At 43.0% G+C, this 22,111-nt stretch overlaps 1 protein-coding gene across 1 annotated transcript in view; it reads right to left on the reverse strand.

Moving 5' to 3' along the window:
* The window catches only part of LOC115098269 (protein-glutamine gamma-glutamyltransferase E-like), a 54,613-nt gene that overhangs the window by 7,859 nt on the left and 24,643 nt on the right, over window positions 1–22,111 (reverse strand). The window contains exons 5-11 of the mRNA XM_029614761.1: window positions 20,597–20,725; window positions 18,618–18,795; window positions 12,695–12,830; window positions 8,835–8,938; window positions 8,289–8,531; window positions 3,259–3,585; window positions 1,638–1,798 (exon numbers count right to left, since the gene is read on the reverse strand). Of these exons, the coding sequence (XP_029470621.1) occupies window positions 1,638–1,798; window positions 3,259–3,585; window positions 8,289–8,531; window positions 8,835–8,938; window positions 12,695–12,830; window positions 18,618–18,795; window positions 20,597–20,725 (1,278 nt within the window). The remainder of the gene's footprint in view (window positions 1–1,637; window positions 1,799–3,258; window positions 3,586–8,288; window positions 8,532–8,834; window positions 8,939–12,694; window positions 12,831–18,617; window positions 18,796–20,596; window positions 20,726–22,111) is intronic.

The following is a 22,111-nucleotide window of genomic DNA, read 5'->3' on the forward strand; positions in this document are numbered from 1 at the left end:
CGTTGTGTGAGTTTCCTCACTCTGAAGGACAACAAATCTTCACAAGAGTGCATTGTTCTGTTCGTACGTCAAAGTGGCCCCTAACCCCTACACTACTACCTAAACCTCACCTCAAATTACTAGGTGGGCCTCCTATAGTAGCATAAATAGCTAACTACTACAAGGGCCTTATAGATAGTCTCTCTCTCTCTCAAAAGGAAGTTCCATATTTTTCGCTCCATAAGACGCATTTTATTTCCCCAAAAGTAGGGGGGAAAATGTCTGTGCATCTTTTGGAGCGACTGTAGCGTCTCTCCCTCTTGCGCGCCGTCCCCCTCCTCCTCCTCCCAACTCAGCCCAATCAGCATGGTGGCACAGGTCAAATGCAAGAAACATTTTATCATAAATTACTGCGAAGGTCGGCGTGGTGCAGGTCAAACATCAGCTGTTTGAACTGCATGGGCTACGAGGCCACTCCAGTTCAAACAGGTGGCATTTGACCTGCGCCACGCCGACCTTCGCAGTAAGATGCACCCTGGGAACAGCAGACCGGCAGGGAGCTGTTTGAACTGGAGGGCCCTCTGTAGCCCACATGGTTCAAACAGCTGATGTTTGACCTGCGCCACGCTGACCTTCACAGTAAGATGCACCCCGGGAACAGCAGTCCAGCAGGGAGCTCAAGCTCTGCCGGCAGAAGACAATACATGGCATCAAAGTTTATGGTTAGTACAGGCCACTTCCTTCTCATTTGTTTAGATATATTAGAAAATCATGAGGGTAATATACTGCCTGTAATAGAGGACACATGACTCAAACCTTTACTTTTTTAGTTCATGGTATAGTTCAGTGATTTATGATAAAATGTTTCTTGTATATGAAGCATGTGGATTTTCAGAACTGATTAGCAGTTTTTGACATCAGAAATTAATGAAAAGCAAATAGAATTATTGCCTGTGCTGATTAAATGGCTACCTGTTGAAATATTAGGAGCAAATTGCTCTCCTAATCAATGTAATATAGCCCTGACTATTTATTATTGAATTTTGGAGCAGTCATGAAAGTTTAAAATAACTTGTGTAAGAGAGCTGTGTGTATGAGGGAGAGAGTCTGAGTGTGTGATTGTCTGTGGGTATGTGTATATGTGAGGGAGAGCCAGTGAGTGGGGGGGGGGCCTGTATGTGCGAGAGCCTGTGTGGGAGTGGGGGAGAGAGCTAGTGAGTGTGAAAGAGTCTGTGTGTGTATGTGGGGAGGGGAAAGAGCCTATGTATGTATGTGAGGGAGAGAAAACCAGTGAGTGTGAGAACCTGTGTGGATGTTCTCTGCCTTACTCTAAAAAAACAAAACCGTCCATGGGAAAAAATATCCCACGGACGGCCACCAGGGGGAGCTCCATAGAGAGCCTGTCATGGGGACAGAATTTTTGGTTTTTCTTATTTTCCTCCTCTAAATCCTAGGTGCCTCTTATGGTCAGATGCGTCTTATAGTGCGAAAAATACGGTATTTCTTTACAGGGAAGGTGGTCTGGTGTTTACCTGATGTCATGCTGTAACTCTCTCCCCCCCCTATCTTAAAAAGTTAATTGTGTGGGATAAGTGATTCCATTTTACGAACTTAACTCACATCTTCCATTTTGGTTGGTTGACTGGACAGCTTTTTACCTTGATGATGACAGGCGGGGTCTCCAGGGTAATATGTTTCTCCACCCACAGTTTTGCTCCATGCTCAATCTCGCAGATAGCAGTGACTTTGACGTTAAGTTGACCACTGGACAAATAGGTTTCATACTGAGAGTAAGTGATCTTTAACGGAAGTTGTTTCTCTGCAAAGAAAAATGCATTTGGAAGTGACGGGAATTCCAGCTAACAGCTACTGAAGCAGTATCTGGAAAGTGTATTTTTTACTCACTCACAGTGTATAGCCCTCCCCGCTGGAAGCAATGATATAAATGCAAGGTGGTGGGATGCTAGGATGGACATTACTGGGTGTGACTGGCTTTGCTAGCAGGCATTAATGGTTGGGTAATGCTCACCTTCTGTTTTAGGGCTGAAATGTAAAGGATTAAGGTGATTAAAACTCAATTTTCTGCACGTAGACGGGCTTTTGGAAATTGCCCGGGGTGGGGTGGGGGAGGAAGTGCTTGTGCGATTCACACACAAACAGTAGGAAGAGACTTTTTTGGGGGGGAGGGGGGCCGGAGTTGGTGTAGTGAAAGCATTTATATGCACATTTTCAATTTTCGAACATATGCGCGTAAATGCACACGTGCACGTTGACGCCGGCTCCCTAGCAGGCATGTGTCTGTGCGCGCATACTGCGTTGTGTTCCGACATGTGTATGGCTGCTTTGAAATTCAGGCTAAAGTCTGCGTGGACTTTCTACACAAGGACTTTGGCCCTGTGCGGGCTGTTATAAAATTACCCTCCCTGTGTTTTTTTTTTTAAACCATGACTTCCAATTCTGTCATCTCCCATTGGATGCTTTGGATTTGGCTTCCTACATAGTTGTGCTTCAAATGAGTGCATTGACATATTTTAACTGGATTTAGGTTCTCCTGGGGTGATAGTTGTGCTGCAGAGACTTCTCCAGGAGTGTAGTCCTAAAAGGTATCTCAGGAGGCTTTCTGTTATCCTGTCCCGGAGGGATGTATCTGTGCTTGGCTGCCATGTGAATTTCTAAAAGTACCTGGCTAAAATAGGAATTATAATTCCCGTCTCTTGCATTATTCACAGGAGGGGGTGACAGAATCCTCTCCTATTCCATGTAGTGTCACTGGGTTTTTTCTAATATTTCTGCTCGCTGTGAAAGATTCCTGTCTAAAGCTTTGAAGACTTGGCTAGTTCAGCAAGCTTTTGAAATAACGGTCTCTAGAAGGACACAAGAGATTAGATAAGATGTTTTATGATGGAGTAAATGATACAGGGATCTGCAGATCTGATATCTTAGCAGCATTATTGTAATTTGTTTTATTTGTTTTAGTGTATTTTTATGTTTGTTTTAACATTGTAAGCTACAAAGATCGTAGGAGTGTGTGGTTGATAAATAAATAATCTGTTGTGTATTTCTTTCCCATTCCACCAAGTGACTCCTTCTTTCTAGGGCATATCAACCAAAACATCACTTTTATTCTGACTATACTGGCCTATTCATGGAAAGGATCGATCTGTCATCTTCATTCTTTTCTCAGTGATGTACCTGGGAGTTGATGCAGTGATGAATGCATTCTTGCACCTTGGCATAAACAAACAAACTATTGGCTTACTGGACATTCATACACCTCACCTTCAGTAGGGCCAAGGGCAACAGATTGGGTGTCCTTCAATATTTCATCTAAGGTTCTTCTTGTATAGATGCTGGAAGCTGCAGTTATCTTCACTGTTATGTTTTTCGCCGTAGAAGTCAAGTTCTTAAGGATCAGACTTAGGCTGATGTCATCCCCGTACTTAAGCTCTTCAACGAGCTTGAATTTTCCAGAGATCTCGGACTGATCTGAGGCTGAAAACCGTGATGGGACCACAGGAGCATTTGCAGGGGAGGAATCATTTTTGGGGCCTGTTCCACAAATCTTTTCGTATGCCTTCTCGTAGAATTGTCTTTCTTCGGCAGAACCTGGCAAAGAGAGTAAGAAAGCGGTGCCAAATCCACTGCTTCCACTGTGCAGTCCTCAGCTAGAACAATATCAGACTTCACTGTATTTTCAGGGCTGGAATTGGGTGGTGCGAGTATGCTAATGGCATTCAGACAGAATTATTGTCTACTTTGGCATAGCAGGTAACATTCACTCTCAAGAACTATCCTGGCATCTACTTGAGGCTTCTAAAAGGCAGCATTTTTTGCTAGGGTTTTACATTTGCTAGGATTTAGGTTTCAATGCCAAATATAGAACAAGGGGATTCAACTGCAAGAAGTTTTCCATGTCTCCATGCTTTGGAGGAATGGTGGATTTGGATTTAGTTTTAATTACTTGCTTTTCCAAACCTGACCTCAAGGAGAGTTACAATTTAATTATTTAAGAACATAAGAAGTTGCCATACTGGGTCAGACCGAGGGTCCATCAATCCCAACATCCTGTTTCCAACAGTGGCCAATCCAGGTCACGAGTACCTAGCAAGTACCCAAATTTGATTTATAATTTGTTTGAGCATGAAAAGGCGTCCTAAACAAGAAACAATTAGGTAAAGCAGGGGTGCTCAAACCAGTCCTAAGGGCCCCCCCAAGCCAGTTGGGTTTTCAGGATATCCCTAATGAATATACATGGAAAATATTAGCATATGCAAATATTTACTAGGACCCGGGCATATGCAAATATTTCTCATGTATATTTATTAGGGGTATCCTGAAAACCTGACTGGCTGGAGAGGTCCATAGGACCGGTTTAGGCACCCCTGAGGTAGAGTGGCTTACAATGTAAGTTGGTACCTGAGGCAATGGAAGGTGACGTGACTTGCCCAAGGTCACAATGTTGTCATTGAGAGAAGATCTGAAACCTGGCGGCCCTGGCTCTCAGCTTGCTGCTCTAACCACTAGGGCTATATACCCCTCTGCTGGTGACTTTATTGCCAATGATAATCCAGGTAATCGAGGCCAAATAACTTGAGACTTAACCATCTATATTCAAATGACTACAGCTGGTTAAATGCTGAAGTGATAAAATAAAAAAAAGATTGCAGGCCTAAAGCCCCAAGTAGGCCCTGTCCTCCCTCCCACCTGAGCTCCAATTGCTCGGTCCTGCTGGGCTGAGCCTGCCACCTGCTCCAAAAAAATGTCCTGTATTGGCTGGTTTACTAAAAATAAAGGCTGGGGTCAGTGATGGTCTCTCCCCTCCCCCCATCCCTCGCTCCCTGGTCCAATTAATTTTACAAAACACTCTACCTCTGAGGCCCCGCTCCTTCCCCCCATCCCTACCCCCTACCCCCCACCCCATCTCTAACCCTCCCTCCCTTGCCGTAGCTTTCTCCAGCCCTGGTCACGGTAGCCTCTTACCATGAGCCGGGCCCGACGCTTCTGGCGTAGCTAAGCAGTCACACTGGAAGTGCGGGCCTCCACCATGCCCTCGGCGGAAGCCTGTGCCTCCGGTGTAACTGCTTAGCTACGCCAGAAGCGTCAGGCCCGGCTTGCGTTAGAGGCTACCGTGACCAGGGCTGGAGAAAAACAGAAATATAAGGTACAGCGAGGGTGGGGTGGGGGGGCCCCCGAGTGTACCAGAGAACGAGGGCTGAAGGGAGGGGGAGAAATGGTCACTGGCCCTGGCCTCTGTTTTTTAGTAAACCAGCAAATACCGGGCATTTTTGGGAGCAGGTGGCAGGCTCAGTCCCAAAAAAGGGGGGGGGGTTGGTTGGGGCCTTTCAGAACACTTTTTTTTTTCCCCTTTAGCATTGCCACTTAACTGGTCACACAAAACCAGCTAACTTTACACCTGCTCAGAAACTAGGTTAGCTAGATATCTCAGCCCCTTCCTGAAATGCTCCCCAAATGCCCCTTTTTATCTGGCTAAATTGTAGCTGGATTTATCTAGCTATAATTTAGATAGATAAGTGTCTGAATATGTCACAATTAGGGATGACAAAGCCATAGCAGGAAGACTAAATGTATTCTTTGCTTCAGTATTCACTGAGGAAGATGTAACAGAGGTTCCCTTACCAGAAATGATATTCAAAGGTGATGATTCAGAGGAAATGAAACACATCTCAGTGAACCTGGAAAATGCACTAGGGCAAACAGGCAAACTAAAGAGTAGCAAATCACCTGGACCAGATGGTATACATCCCAGAGTGCTGAAAGAACTGAAAAATGAAATTGCAGACCTGCTATTGGAAATTTGTAAGCTATCATTAACATCATCTATGATACCTGAAGACTGGAGGGTTGCCAAAGTAATGCCAGTTTTCAAAAAAAGGATCAAGGGGTGATCCAGGAACTATAGACCAGTGAGTCTGATGTCTGTGCCAGGCAAAATGGTAGAAACTATCATAAAGAACACAATTGCTGAACATATAGATAAGCATAGTTTAATGGGACAAAGTCAACATGGATTTAGCCAAGGGACGTCTTGCCTCACCAAATTGCTACATTTTTTTGAGGGCTCAAATAAACATGTGGATAAATATTGTTACAGTTGATAAAGTATATCTGGATTTCCAGAAAGCATTTGACAAAGTCCCTCATGAGAGAATTTTTAGGAAATTAAAAAGTCATGGGATAGGGGGCAGTGTTCTATTGTGGATTGCAAACTGGTTAAAAGATAGAAAACAGAGAGCAGAGCTAAATTGTATATTTTCCCAATGGAGAAAGATGAATAGTGGTGTGTCCCAGGGATCTGGGGCCAATGCTTTTTAATATATTTATAAATGACCTGGAAATGGGAACAACAAGCACGGTGATCACATTTGTAGATAACACAAAATTATTCAAAGTTGTTAAATCACAAGAGGATTGTGAGAAATTGCAAGAGGACCTTGCAAAACTGGGATATTGGGCATGTAAATGGCAAATGAAATTTAATGTAGACAAGTGCAAAGGGGCCGATGCAATAATGTTCATGGAAAGCGGGTGCTGACTTTTCAGCGCCCACTTTCTTAATGCACAAATGGCGCTCACAAAAGGGGTGCCATGCAATATGTAAATTAGGGGGTCGCGCTAGGAAGGAGGTGCTAGGGTCGCTTGCGTGACCTTAACGCCTCCTTGCTAACGCGACCCCGCGGCAGCTGCCGGTTATGAAGACCGACGCCGGTAAACTCGGCCTCGGTTTTCATAACCTGCCTGTCTGCCAGTAATGAAAATGGCCTACTGGCAGACAGACATGTTATGAAAACCGAGGCCGAGTTTACCGGAGTCGGTCTTCAGAACTTGGCGGTCTGCCGAGTTAATTTATTTTATTTTTTTTACTTTAAAAAAGAAGTACAGAAAAGCATTTTTTTCTGTTTTTCTGTACTTCTTTTACCTGCGCTCAGCTATTAATGCCTGCTCCAGACAGGCGTTGATAGCTTAGCGATAAATGTGCATCTGAGACGCACATTTATCTTTTTGCATGCGGAGTGAATGAGTAATAGGCTCATTTGCATGTGATGAGCGCTATCTCACTCACTCCGCGTCGGATGCGTGTTAAATAGGCACTAATCCCCTATTGCAATAGGGGGTGGATAGGCGCCTATTTATCCCGCGTCCAACTGCGGGTTATACAGTGCGCTCGGTTGAGTGCACTGTATTGCATCGGCCCCAAAGTGATGCACTTAGGGAAGAGTAACCCAAATTATAGCTACAAAATGCAAGGTTCCACAATAGGAATCACCACTCAGGAAAAGGATCTTGGTGTCATCGATAATAATATATTGAAATCTTCTACTCAGTGTGCAGCAGCAGCCAAGAAAGCAATTAGAATGATAAGGATTATTAGGAAAGGAATGGAGAATAAAACAGAAACTATCATAATGCCTCTATATCACTCCATCTTGAGTATTGTGTGCAGTTCTAGTTACCCCAACTCAAGAAAGATATAGCAGAAATAGAAAAGGTACAGAGAAGGGTGACCAAAATGATAAAGACTATGGAACAATTCCCTTATGAAGAAAGGCTAAAGAGGTTAGGAATTTTCAGCTTGGAGAAGAGACAGCTAAGAGGAAATATGATAGAGGTTTATAAAATAATGAGTGCAATGGAATAAGTAAACATTAATCAGTTGTTTACTCTTTCAAGTACCAAGACTAGGGGACACACAATGAAGTTATTGGTAATATATTTAAAACTAATAAGAGAAAATAGTTTTTTACTCAATGCATAATTAAGCTCTGGAATTCATTGCCAGAGGATGTGGTGAAAGCTAGTAGTGTAGTTGCACTTTAAAAAGGTTTGGACAAGTTCCTGGAGGAAAAGTCTATTAACCATGATTAAGATGAAATTGCAGATATCCGCTGTTTATTCTTGGGATAAGCAGCTTGGAATTAATTTATCCCTTGGGATCCTGCCAAGTACTTGTGACCTGGATCGGCCACTGTTGGAAAAAGGATACTGGGTTTGATGGACCTTTGGTCTGACCCAGTATGGAAAGTCTTATGTTCTTATGTTCTAATTGTCATTTAGATGGAAAACTTTTGAGTTATCTGTCTAAATGGCTTTTGAATATGGACCTCTAAGTATTTATAGGCTTTTTGTAACTCTCCATGGACTGAACCATTAGGATGTATAATTAAATCTGACAAATATATAAATAAATGAGAACAAGCAGTGGGACTCATAACCAAAGAATCCAGTGAACCATGACAAGGACATATAGAGTTATCCACCATTCAACAACCAGAGCATAGACTTTGTCTTACCTTCTATATATTTATAATTGAGAGTGATGTCTTCACGGGTGTTAGAACCCACAGCCTTGGTGCTCATGGCTTGACCAACTGTCTTTGTATTACATAGAAGTCTCTCCTTTTTTTCCTTACTGTAGCACATCCAGATGACGCAGTCTGCATTTACCTCCGCAAACAGGAATGGACCATCAAAATCCAAGTCTACATCCCCTTCTTTGATGGCCTTGACAGACATGGGGCCACAGCAATACAATCCTGGCATTCATATAAAAGAGCAAGTAAATTGCACAGATAAAGCAGCATACCCATGCCACTAATCAATTAACTGATGTTTATTCCTAGGTAGGTTCTTTTAAAAATAACCAAAGACAAATATACAAAACAGCCTATACAGCCCTTTTCATGGATTTTAAGTTGAGAAAATAAAAGATGTCTTTCGAGCCTTCCTTTTCTTGGTCTGGCTCATAAAACTGAAGTTTAGGGGCCCCATCAAAGGGAATGAATTCCATATTATGCACTGTTTTGGCATTTTGTGTTGCTCGAAACAATCTTTGTTACCTCCGCTTTGCTCCTGGGGTGTTGCGTCCAAAGCCTGCCAGCCACCATAAGTGGATCCCAGATCATCGCGGTTGAACCAGCATTCATTCCATACATGGAAATTCCTGTATGAGGTGAGGAAGAGCACACCAGCTGGCTGAAAGGCACAGTCGCAATACTTACAGCATCAGAGAACAGGAGAAGTATGAGTCTAGAACGGGGGCAGCGGGAGGGTGGGATAGGGTGGGGCATCAGCCAAGTTCCATCCCTACTTCACCCTCAGCTCTGCCCCAAACTCTGTCCCTGCTCCTACTATGTTTACAGTTAATGACGTTCTATCGTGCATATATTCTTTGCATAAATCATAAAGAATTCCCAGACCTACCAGCATAATGTTTTATGCTAGAAAACCAGACACCATGGTAAAGGAGAAAATGACAAAAACAGCATTAGTAATAGAAGTGTCAGTACTAAGTGACTATTCTGTACTATATACGGAGAGGGAGAAACTCATCAAGTACCAAGAGAAGTAATCAGAGAACCAAGCTATGTGGCTAAAGATATAGAAACTGTCTAAATTGTTTGGACGCCACTCACTGGATTGAAAACTTCCGAGCTCACCTCAATATGTTGCCTGTATATGTAACAATATAACAAAACCTCAGAAAGCAGCCGTTTGGCATAATGCAAATATTAAAAAGCGCACTAGGAGTAAATTTTAGAGGATCAAGGGGCTTAAGAGAGGTTCATTCTTGTCCCTGTATGCACAAGACAAACCCAATTCTATAAATACATAGTCTCTACCCATAGAAACCCCACCCCCCCAACAGCTCCAACAAAGAGACAGAGCAGGATATTTCCCTGTACATTTCACCATACAAAATATAAATATTCAAACTCTGGTGATGTCTAAGCGACAGTAACACAAACTCCCTCCACCACCAGGCACTTTGTGAAATAATACAAAAGTCTGCAAAATGAAGAAAACCACTCAGGACACATGTAGCAAACCTGCCATACCATAGCAATACTAACTCACAGGACTCGCACAGTATCAACCCTCCCTATGAAAGGACAGCTCTACAGCACCAATACACCTCCTGTTGTGAAAACACAATGAACAAGACTACCACAGGTCCCTATATTCTAGCAAAATATCTCAGCTTGCCTCAGTAACATTTGCAGAACACAGAAAACCTTCACCAAATATGAAATAGTTGACCAAAGATTACAAATGGTACCCCCTCCCCCACAGCCTCCAGCCTCAGATTCCCCATTAAGAAAGCTTCCAGCTTCAGGATTCCCCCCTTTCAAAATGAACTTCCAGCCTCTTGGTCCCCCTCTCCCCAAACAAGCTTCTGGCCTCAGGGTCCCCCCAAGCAATCTTCTAACCTCAGACTCATTCCCTCTTTCCCCATCAAACCAAAATCTTATCTGCCTGCCTTCCCATTTTCTTTCTCTTTACTTGCTCTCTCCTGGAGGTGGCACCATGCGCCTCCTTGCAAGTCTCGTGCTGATCTGGCATGGGTGTCTGCATTTTCACACTGATCTGCACATCCTGCAAGATCAGCACGAGACATGCAAGGAGACATGGCAGCAGCCCTTCTGGGATGTCCAAAATTTGGTAGGTCCAGGGCCCAGGTGGCCCACTCCATTCTAACGCCTATGGTCCAAAACTCTGACAGAAGATATGGGAAACTCAGGCTACTTTATTATTAGTGACCCATGAGCATGGCCTCTCCTCACAGCAGAAATAGAATTTGAATAGGTCATGGGAGTTGGGGATTAGGAAGGAATAATGGTCTGAAGTATAATTTATTATAATAATTAAAGAGAATTAATGGGGTTAAAAGGAACTCACTGTGGAGCTTCCCATGAGTGCCCAATAAAATGGAGGGTGGAAAGAAAAGATCCTAAGATACACTAAGATGTGCCATACAGAAGCCAGGTCCATCGACCCCAGCATTCTGTCTCTGATGGTGGCCAATCTGGGTCGTTAGGAAGTACCTGGCAGATCTCAAGAGAGTAGATTCAGTTGCCTGTTGCTCACTCCCAGTCATAATCACTTGCTTTCCTCACCATTTATCCCTGGGAATAAGCAATAAAGTGTACAAGACAAGATTTCTTGTTAACAAGGAGTTCTGCTCCTAACTCCTAGTTCTATGCTGGAATCTCACTGTAAAGACCAGAGGGCACATATCTCTGTGGAGGAGGGTCACATGGCAAATCCTTGGTTGGGAGGTTGCAGATCACAATTATGGATCATAAATTTCAGTTCAAAGTTCTAGTACCTTCATTGGTCCTGGGAAATAGTGCATTTGCTACAGATTATGATAGCATTTTCTAGACCAACATCAGAACAGTCTAAAGATGATGGTTTGTAAGATAAATGCCAGTGACCCTAAACAAGTGCATATTTGAAGTAAGGCACACAGCCATGCACACAGACTGAACCAAAAAGTACAGGCCAAGCAATACAAAGACGGAGTCTTCAGCCACGTGATGATCTGGGCAATTTCATATGGGACTGTGATTCACGCAGCAGAGAAGAAGCTGCAGTTGTCCTTCCATTATCAGGCATCTGTCTGTACCTCGCAATATGCTGGACCACCGAGGACATGAGAACTGTGAACATGTCCCTGTTTAAAACTTTGTATCTAGCCATAAAACTAGCTATGAATAGGAATTGTATAGCACATGTCTGCTGATGAACTTTATTACCCGGAGTGAGAATATTCATATGCATTTGGACTCAAACAACATCATTTGTATTCCACCAATCTTGTGTCTATAGAATCAACATTGGAGCCTATAGAACTGAATATGCAATGAGTTCCTGAACAGAGAAAAGGACTCTGAATTATAACAAAGTGTATTTTATTCCACAGAGTAGACTGCAGATTTCTTCCGAGAACTTTGACTGTTTCAGATCACTACACCTGTGAACCTACAAGTAAGACTGAGTTCCATGCTCAGCACAGTCTGCTGCATTAAATTTGGAGAAGCTGTCTTGCCAACATATCACTTGAAAGAAGCCTTCTCTTCTTTATCCTGTTCTTGCCGACATATACATCACTGAGATGTCTGCAAAGCCTCTGGATTCTACCTTTCCTGTCATAAACCAGTTGGGGATTTGCTGGATTTTCACCATGGTATGTTGAGATAGGTCTTGGATTTCTGCAGGAGTATGACCCATCAATGGCGAAGGGTGGCTTAATTACTTTCAGCTGGGTTAATTAGTTTGGCACTGAATAATTGACAAGTGCAAGCTGACTTGGAGATAATGCATGAATTCTGGTAATTTTTCATATTAGTGCTTTGCTCTGTAACAACTTTTAAACAAAAGAAAATAAAGTATATCCACCATATTACATCTTGTAAACTTATGCTGCTACAATAAAATTGATTGATTACCTCAGGAAAGTGTAAGCAACTGCTCCCTTAAAACTAATGAATTTGTATCATCAGATTATCAGTTAAATCTTTTAATCTACTGGACTATCTACTCTACAGGTGTGCCTGAGCTTTCAAGACTACAATGTCCCTTCTTCACAGGTGACCTTGACTATTTGCATTTCCTGAATAACCAACATGACACTCAAGAAAACTGTGACACCCCCCCCTACATCTTGCACTATCTACATTTATAAATAAGTCAATAAGTCAAAAACTCCCTCAGAAGTGTTTCATAGATCACAAACCACAGTCTGAGAATACCAAATTGGGATTTGTAAAAATCATATGAGGGGATCACAAAAAGTGAAAGAATAAAAAATCCCTGGTCAGGAGGCTTGGAGAGTGCGATTTGTAATTTACAGATTTTGGATTATCCCAGATCCTAATGTTAAATGCTTCTTTGCTAAAGATGAACTGATTCTTACCATATGCTGTCTCCACCTATGTCCAGAGCATTTCCGGTGTTGTCATAATATTCGTCAATCCTCAGGTTTTTGTCAACATCATGGGCAGAGTTGAAGTTTGTTATAGTGCGGGCTGGAATCCCCAAACATCTTAAAACTAAGAAACGAGGTGTAGGAGGTTAAAAAAAAAGAAAAGAAATATAATCATATCTGTCTATCCTTTACTCCTCCAGGTTTCAAATTAAAAGTTTATATATGTACAGGATTCTGAACTGTGTTCAACATTTTTTAAAGCTGCAGCACTGGTAAAACTTAATTCAGTTGGCAGCAAAACAAACTCATTTAAGAACCCACTTTTTTAAATTAAGATTTTATAAAATTTCTGCAGTGGAAACAGGGCCCAACATTCATAAAAGCTCTTTTTCCTCATTCCCTCCCACCAGTATGAATCTGAGTCCAGTGGAAGCAGAAACCACTGCAGACAAAGCAGGAACTGCTGAAGAGTTGAGTCTGTGAAGGAGATCTTCATAACAGGGGTCGCTGACATAAGAAACATTTTATACCATTTATTCCTAAAAATATGTGCAAATATTTATTTGGTCAAATGAAAAGAAAAGAAAAGAAACCTAAGAATATGACCAAAAGTTGGATTAAAATGAGATAATATTTCTTTTTAAAGTAAGCCTTCCAGCATGTCTAGAGAAGTCATATTGCAAATTAAAAAATGATGTCTATTCATTTTTTTCAGTTATTTTCAAATTAAGGGCCTGATTTATTAAGGCTCCCCCCCCCCCCCCCACCATAGATATACAATGGGGAAAAAAATTCACTTACTCAGGCCCAAAGTCTTTCTTATTGGTGATAAAATAAAGATGTTTGACTCATGCAAGGAGTAGTTATTAGTTAATGGTTAGAGCAATGGGTCATAAAGTGAGGGAGTTAGGGTTCAAATCCCACCTCCTTCAATGGTGCTCCTTGGGCAAGTCTCTTTATCTCCTGTTGCCTCTGGTACCCTCTTGCAGGTTAATTTGAATGCATGAGCACAGATACGCTGGAATTTTGAAGTGTGGGGGGAGGAGGAATAGCCTAGTGGTTAGAGCAGTGGGCTACAAACCAGGAGACCAGGGTTCAAGTCCCACTGTCACTCCTTGTGACCTTGGGCAAGTCACTTTACCCTCTGTGGCCTCAGGTACAAACTTAGGGGGTCATTTATCAAAATGCAGTAAGGCATTTTTGCATGCGTTAAGAGCTTATCACATGCAAAAAGCCCCGTTAATGCATGCGATAGGCCCTTAACGCATGCAAAAACATGTTTACGCATGTGATTGCACCATATTGTATGGTGCGATGCAAATTCAGAAAATAGGAGGAGTTAGGGGCAGAGAGTGGGCTGGGTTAGCCTGTCTGTGAAGAGCTGCTGTGACCGTGTGGTAAGGTGTCATTGCATTTGTGATGTTTTCCATAAGGCCTATTTTGGGTGAATTAGAGAGAGAGAGGGCACCTGGCCATAATGTCATGGCCCATAGGTAGGTATTTGTATCCCTATGGTAGACCCACCTAGTAACTCAAGGTGGGGATTAGGTAAGAGTGTAGGGGCCACTTTGACATTCTATGTGACACCTACGAACAGAACAGTGATCTCTTGTGAAGATTTGCAGGCCTTCGGAGTGAGGAAACTCACTTCAAGATGAGATTTGGGCAAGGTTCTCTCCACCTAGCTTGCTGTTACCCAGGTAGAGAGTCCATCAAGCTAGGTGGAAAGAACCTTGCCCAAATCTCATCTTGGAGTGAGTTTCCTCACTCCGAGGGCCCTCAAATCTTCACAAGAGACCACTGTTCTGTTCGTAGGTCATTCCCATAGGTACCTACCTATGGGAATGACATTATGGCCAGGCTCTCTCTCTCTCAGAATCTGAAAATGATATCGCAATTTGCACTAACTTAGCTCTTTGCACAGGTAATTAGTGCAAATTGCGATAAATGCTATATTAGCATAAAACACACCCCTTTTGCTATCGCATGCGGTACTTACCGCATTTTGATAAATCCAGGCCTTAGATTGAAAGCCCTCTGGAGATAGTGAAATACCTACAATACCTGAATGTAAACCAATGTGATATCTCAGATCAAATGTCAGTATATAAAAATAAATAAATAGGTTACTCAAGCAAACCTACTTCATCTTCCATAGGATTTTGCCGGCTTTAATGCACATATGTAAGCAGGATTTTAAAACATGGGTGCACAAGGGGCCTTGCTAATTTTACCAATTAGTCCACCAATTCATCCAGCCCCTCTCAAGGTCATTCAGATCCCTCTGGTTCTTCATCCCGTGCACCCCCCCCCCCCCCCAGTTGACTCGGACCCCTTACCCTGTGCTGTAAGCCCTAAAATGCGAGATCTGCAGACTTGTTCCTCATCAGGAGGAGCAGTAAAGTTGCATGGCTAATAAGTCGCCACGTGCTGCGGCCGCCAGTTTCATAATACGGAGTTACGCGCCTCCACCCCAGAGCACCCATTCCACGCACATATACACACATAAATCATGGCTTTTTAAATCCACGTTGCTCACATGCAGGCTACATATGCGCGAATGTGAGCATTTATAGCTTGCGCACCACTTTTAAAGTTGACCCTTTAGTGGGTAGTTTGCAACATCAGGCCTAAGTTAGCTGGTAAATATGCGCATAAGTTGTTACACAAATTTTCACAGTGTGCTATCAAAATTATCCTGACAAAACTGCACTTGGTTGCACCTGCTATTTGGGGTGTGTTGTTTTGCTGACAGAATTTACTCACCCGCATTTTAAAATCAAAACGTATGCATGCAAGTCCCAACCCCCATCAAGACTCCGCCCCTGGAATGCCACGTTTGTCTTCTACCTCTCTGCCGACTTTTGGATGCTCTAGGCGTAAACTTCAAAATTTATGCTGACGACATTCACTTCTTTAGTCCATACAACCTCTCCTGGTCCAGCGCTCTGTCTTTTGTCACTCTTTGTCTAAAATCCATCAATTCTTGACTTAGTCAAAACTGCCTTAAACTCAATGCTTCCAAAACTGAAATCCTGCATTTATCTACTCTCCCCCAGTCATCTTGCTGTCCTTCTTCTTATCTCAGCTTTGATAACCACTCCATTGCCATATCCACCAAGGTGCGTAACCTAGGCATCACCCTAGACTCTGAACTATCTATGGTTCATAACATCTCTTTTGTTGTAAAAACAAACAAACCTCCTTTTATAAACTTCACCTACTAAAATGTTTAAAACCACTGTTATTCCCCAATGACTTTCGCCTTGACTTACAGGCCTTGATTCTTACTGGACTCGACTATTGCAATGCCTTATACCTAGGTTTAGCAGATTCTGCTTTATGTCCACTTCAATTGATACAGAATACTGCTGCTCAAGTTCTCGCCGGCACAAAAATCAGAGATCATATTACTCCTGTTCTTCTTTCCCTACATTGGTTTCCCATTTCACAATATATACATTATAAAACCCTCTCTATCATTCATAACCTTCTTTATAAACCATCAGCCATCTGGCAATGCGTCTCTCTCCGACTATATCATCCATCAAGACAGCTTCGCTCTGGGCTGGATTTTTAAACCTACACGCGCGGGGTACATTTGTGCGTGCTACCCGGCGTGCACAAATGTACACCTGATTTTATAACATGTGCGCGCAGCCACGCACATGTTATAAAATCCCGGGTCGGCGTGCGCCAAGCCCTAGGGGAGCCCTGATTGCTTTCCCTGTTCCCTCCGAGGCTCAGAGGGAACTTTCCTCTGCCCTACCTAACCCCCCTAACCTTTATTTCAGAAGTTGTGCCTGACTCTGGGCAGATGTAGGTTGTGCACACTGGCCAAGTGCTGGCTTGCGATGCCCCGGCACAGCCGCTGTGCCGGAAGCCGCTGTTCCACCCCGCCCCTTTCATAAAGCCCCGGGACATATGCGCGTCTTGGGGCTTTGTGCGCGTCGCCGGGCCTATGCAAAATAGGCTCGGCACGCGAAGGAGCGGTTACGCGCATAAATCCTGAGGATTTACGCGTGTAACCCTTTTAAAATCTGCCCCTCTGTGAACAAATGCTTGCTTGAAGTTCCTTCTGTCCGAATTGCTAGACTCGATCTCACCAGATGCTGCGCCTTCTCCGTAACTGGCCCCACCTTATGGAATTCCCTCCCGGCTGATCTCAGGCTCCAATCAAACACCAAAGAATTTAAGAAATGCCTAAAGACTCACCTTTGTACCATTGCTTATAAGCAGCCTCCTGCAGACTAAATTCCTCTCAGCTTCCTTGTCCCTCCTTCCCCCCCCCCCCCCCGCCATTGTGACTTCCAGACTATTCTAATTTTCTTTTTATGTTTTATGCTTTTTATTGTATTTTGCTTAATGACTTTTATGTGATTTTACTGAGTTTTCTTTTATTATTTATACTATTTATATTGGTTTGTGATAAATTATGTATGTTTTTTGTAAACCTCTTTGTCCTACCTCCATTGATTAAGTGGTATAGAAATCTTTTTAAATAAATAATAAACAAGCAGCTTGTAGGAATGTATGTGCTAGTTTGTAAACCTCATGAGTACGCAGGCACACTTTATTGGGGGAAAAAGGGGAGGGCAGTTTAGGGCAGGGCTCAGAAATACACATGCAAGTTGCTATTTTGTAAGAGGTATATGCGCATACATTATAAAATTTGTCCGAACACTTTTACACCTGCTAATGGACTTGCACAGTTGAAACCGGACTTGTCTTTTGTCTGTAGTTTTTGGGCGGGAGGTCTGGATGAATTGGTGGGGCTTCAGGGTGATGTGCTAGTGGGTCTAAATGAACTGGTGAGGGTCTGGGTGAACTGGTAGAGGTATCAGTGAGCCGGTGATTCCACGTATATGTGCAGCTAGGTGTTTTCAGAACAGTGTATGAGCACACATTAAAATGCACCTGCCTCTGCATTTATTCTGGGTCATTGCAATTATTTTGCACAGAAAATATATGCGTGCAGTTTTTAAAAATGGGTAGATAGAGTATATGTGTTCCTGCATTACAAAGATATGCCCGTAATGAAACATATGTGCATATTTTTGGGGCAGAAATATGCAGTATTTTGTAAACTGTATGGCAGGAGCATAAATCTACCTGGGTCCACTTACATGCACACATTGTATACCATATGCATGCAACTTTACATATGTATTGGTGACCTAATTTTCTAAAAGGTCATTTCTGGAGGTAAAGCACTATTTTATCTGCAGAGATCCCTTTTAAAAGTTACTGTTTTACATTGTGAGCTGTTTGTGCTAGGATACAGCCTCTAAAATTCTACTTCTACTATGAGTACTTAACATTTCGATAGCCTACACAACATACACAGCGCTGTACAAACACACAAAAAGACAGTCCCTGCTCACTAGAGCTTACAATCATAAGACAAACATAAAGGACAAGAGGTTTGGTTAAAAGAAAAGAAAGTTAGTCAAGACTAAACGCAGAGAATCAGGCATAAGATTTAAAAGTGGCTTCAAAAAGGTGGGTCTTTAGATGGGATTTAAACACGGCGAGAGAGGGAGAATGATGCACCAGTTCAGGAAGACTATTCCCAGCACACGGCGCAGCCAGGTGAAAAGCACGGAGTCTGGAACTGGCAGGAGTGGAGAAAGGCACGGATAGGAGTGACTTATCTGATGAGTGGAGTGCACGAGGAGGGGGTGTAGTATTCCAGGTGAGGCATCACTACTGACTTGTACAGGTCACCTCCTTTAGATCCCTTCTCATTCCATCTTCTCCTCCAGTAGGGGGTCCACTAAGTTACCAATTTTTGTATCTTTTGCAAAAAGACAACCTTTTCCTTCTTAACCCTCTGCAACAATTGCTCTCGAAGATATTGAAGAGAACCCACCCCCAGAACAGGCCCCTCAGGTTGAAAGCAGCCACAGACCTGTACAGGTTACCCCAGCATACACCCAGCATTGGGCGTATTTGACGGGTGTGAACCCTGAGTTGCTCCACTTCTGAAGGATTGCTACGCTTCCGTTCCAGCTGCCGGGGTGAACTCCACCTGTGTACGTGTCACTCCAGTTTCCTACGAGCACCCCGTTGTCGTCTTGGCTGTTGACCTAAAAACAAAAGAAAGGGGTTTCATCTCTGGAGAGAAATTCTGAAATTACAGGAGCACGCCATTGCAGCTCCACATAAGGAACTACATTACTGTACAGACCTCAGAATCCCAAGCCCTCACTGCCATAGCACCGATGGATTCAAATACAAATACCATGTTAAAAAACAATAACAGAAAACATAAGATCATAAGAAATTGCCATGCTGGGTCAGACCAAGGGTCCATCAAGCCCAGCATCCTGTTTCCAACAGAGGCCAAAACCAGGCCACAAGAACCTGGCAATTACCCAAACACTAAGAAGATCCCATGCTACTGATGCAATTAATAGCAGTGGCTATTCCTTAAGTAAAATTGATTAATAGCCATTAATGGACTTCTCCTCCAAGAACTTATCCAAACCTTTTTTGAACCCAGCTACACTAACTGCACTAACCAAATCCTCTGGCAACAAATTCCAGAGCTTTATTGTGCATTGAGTGAAAAATAATTTTCTCCGATTAGTCTTAAATGTGCTACTTGCTAACTTCATGGAATGCCCCCTAGTCCTTCCATTATTCGAAAGTGAAAATAACCGAGTCACATCTACTCGTTCAAGACCTCTCATGATCTTAAAGACCTCTATCATATCCCCCCTCAGCCTTCTCTTCTCCAAGCTGAACAGCCCTAACCTCTTCAGCCTTTCCTCATAGGGAAGCTGTTCCATCCCCTTTATCATTTTGGTTGCCCTTCTCTGTACCTTCTCCATCGCAACTATATCTTTTTTGAGATGCGGCGACCAGAATTGTACACAGTATTCAAGGTGTGATCTCACCATGGAGCGATATAGAGGCATTATGACATTTTCCGTTTTATTAACCATTCCCTTCCTAATAATTCCTAACATTCTATTTGCTTTTTTGACTGCTGCAGCACACTGAGCCGACGATTTTAAAGTATTATCCACTATGATGCCTAGATCTTTTTCCTGGGTGGTAGCTCCTAATATGGAACCTAACATCGTGTAACTACAGCAAGGGTTATTTATCCCTATATGCAACACCTTGCACTTGTCCACATTAAATTTCATCTGCCATTTGGATGCCCAGTCTTCAAGTCTTGCAAGGTCCTCCTGTAATGTATCACAGTCTGCTTGTGATTTAACTACTCTGAATAATTTTGTATCATCCGCAAATTTGATAACCTCACTTGTCGTATTCCTTTCCAGATCATTTATATAGGAGAAGGATTGGTTCTTAAAACAGATACTGGGGTAGATATTCAAAAAGCCATCTGTCTCAATGGCTTAGCCTCATATTTAAAAGGCTTATCCAGCTAAATTCTAGCCGGATATTGAATTATCCCACTAGAATTTAGCCGGGTAAGTCGGGGGGGCATTCCTGAGGTGGGAGGTAGGTGTTCTGGGGAGGAGCAGAGCTAGCTGGTTAATTTAACCGGTTAATTTAACCAGCTAACTCAAGACGCTCCATTGGGCAGGTCTAAAATTAGCTGGATACACATATCCAGCTACCTCTAACTTATCTGGGTATATTCAGTGGCAAGGCTATGCCGCTGAATATCCCAGTTGAGTTAGCTGGATATGTGCATCTGGTTAACTTAATTAGCCTCTCGGAGGGTGAATATTTACCCCACTGTTTCTAAAATCATATACAAAAAGGAGTTCAATTGACACAAGCCCTCCAGGTATAATCCCAGTAATTGTGTGTGTTTATATGAGATTAGCCCCCCCAGGTCAGAGCCCCTGGGCAGGATACCAGTGTGCATGGTCTGAACCTGTAACATTCTAAAAGCCCATCACTTACCATAGCGCTGATCACCCTTCCTACATATGTGGGGTTGTTTCTCTGTGAGCAGTCTGTGTCTTTTTCTTGCTGGTAGTACAAGCTTCTGTCCAACATGGCAAGGCACACATTTAGAATGTTTTCTTGAAACTGTAAAATGGAATCCAAAATAGCAAAATAAAATTAAGGCATTCCACAGGCATGTTTTGAGGTGACAAATATTGACCAGAGTAATCAAAGACATTGCCAGCAGGGTCCATGTGGATAATGAGTTTGAAACATTTTGCTAACCCCATCTTAATTTCACCATTTCTCCCTCCCAGCTTTGATTTCTGGTTCCAATTTCTGCTCCCCAGGCTGGTCACAGAGTCAGTGTTCATAGCCTTACTGGGGGAGAAGAAGCATCAGGCATTGCTCTACTTAACATTTCCATAGCGCTACACGACATAGTGCTGAACAAACATACAAAAGGCAGTCCCTGCTCACTAGAGCTTATAATCTAATAAGACAAACATGCAGGACAAGATACTTGGGGTATTTCATAAAGCAAGACAATGGTTAAAAGAAAAGAAAGTTAGTTAAGACTAAAATCAGACAATCTGGCTTAAGATTTAAAAACGGTTTGAAAAAGGTGGATCTTTAGATGGGATTTAAAAACGGCAAGCGAGGGAGCGTGATACAGCAGTTCAGGAAGACTATTCCAAGCACACCGTGTAGTCAGATGGAAAGCACAGAGTCTAGAATTGGCAGTAGAGGAGAAATGATAACATCTAGGGATGTGAATCATGTGCCCGATCGTCTTAACGATCGAAATCGTCTGGCAGGAGAAGAAAATCGTGTTTGGCAAGATTTTTTAGTAAAAAAATCGGTTTTTCCGATTAGTGCGCACTAACGGGAGTTAGTGCGCGCTAACAGGAAGTTAGCGCGCACTAACCATTGTTAGTGCGCACTAACAGAAAATGATACAATTTGACACTTTTCAGGTCAGTTAAGGTCAGTTTAGGAATGAATATGTATTCCTATTGGCTGCCTCTTATTTATTCATGTTGCCAAGGTTCCCACTGACAATATATGGGGGATGGGAAATGGAAACGGTTGGTAGCTTGACAAAAAAAGTAATGTGATCAGTCAATGTGACTAGAACTTGTGCCCTATCCCTGATAACGGGAGTGTTGTGATCTTCCTGCACTCAGTGCCATATCCCTGATACTGGGAGTGTTGTGATCTTCCTGCACACAGTGCCCTAACCCTGATACTGGGAGGGTTGTGATCTTCCTGCACTCAGTGCCGTATCCCTAATACCGAGAGTGTTGTGATCTTCCTGCATGCAGTGCTGTATCCCTGATACCGGGAGTGTTGTGATATTCCTGCACGCAGTGCCCTATCCCTGATACCGGGGGGGTTGTGATCTTCCTGCACTCAGTGCCCTATCCCTGATACCGGGAGTGTTGTGATCTTCCTGCATGCAGTGCCCTAACCCTGATACCGGGAGGGTTGTGATCTTCCTGCACTCAGTGCCGTATCCCTAATACCGAG

The sequence above is a fragment of the Rhinatrema bivittatum genome, chromosome 8, assembly GCF_901001135.1.
Source record: "Rhinatrema bivittatum chromosome 8, aRhiBiv1.1, whole genome shotgun sequence".
Classification (NCBI taxonomy): Eukaryota; Metazoa; Chordata; class Amphibia; order Gymnophiona; family Rhinatrematidae; genus Rhinatrema; species Rhinatrema bivittatum.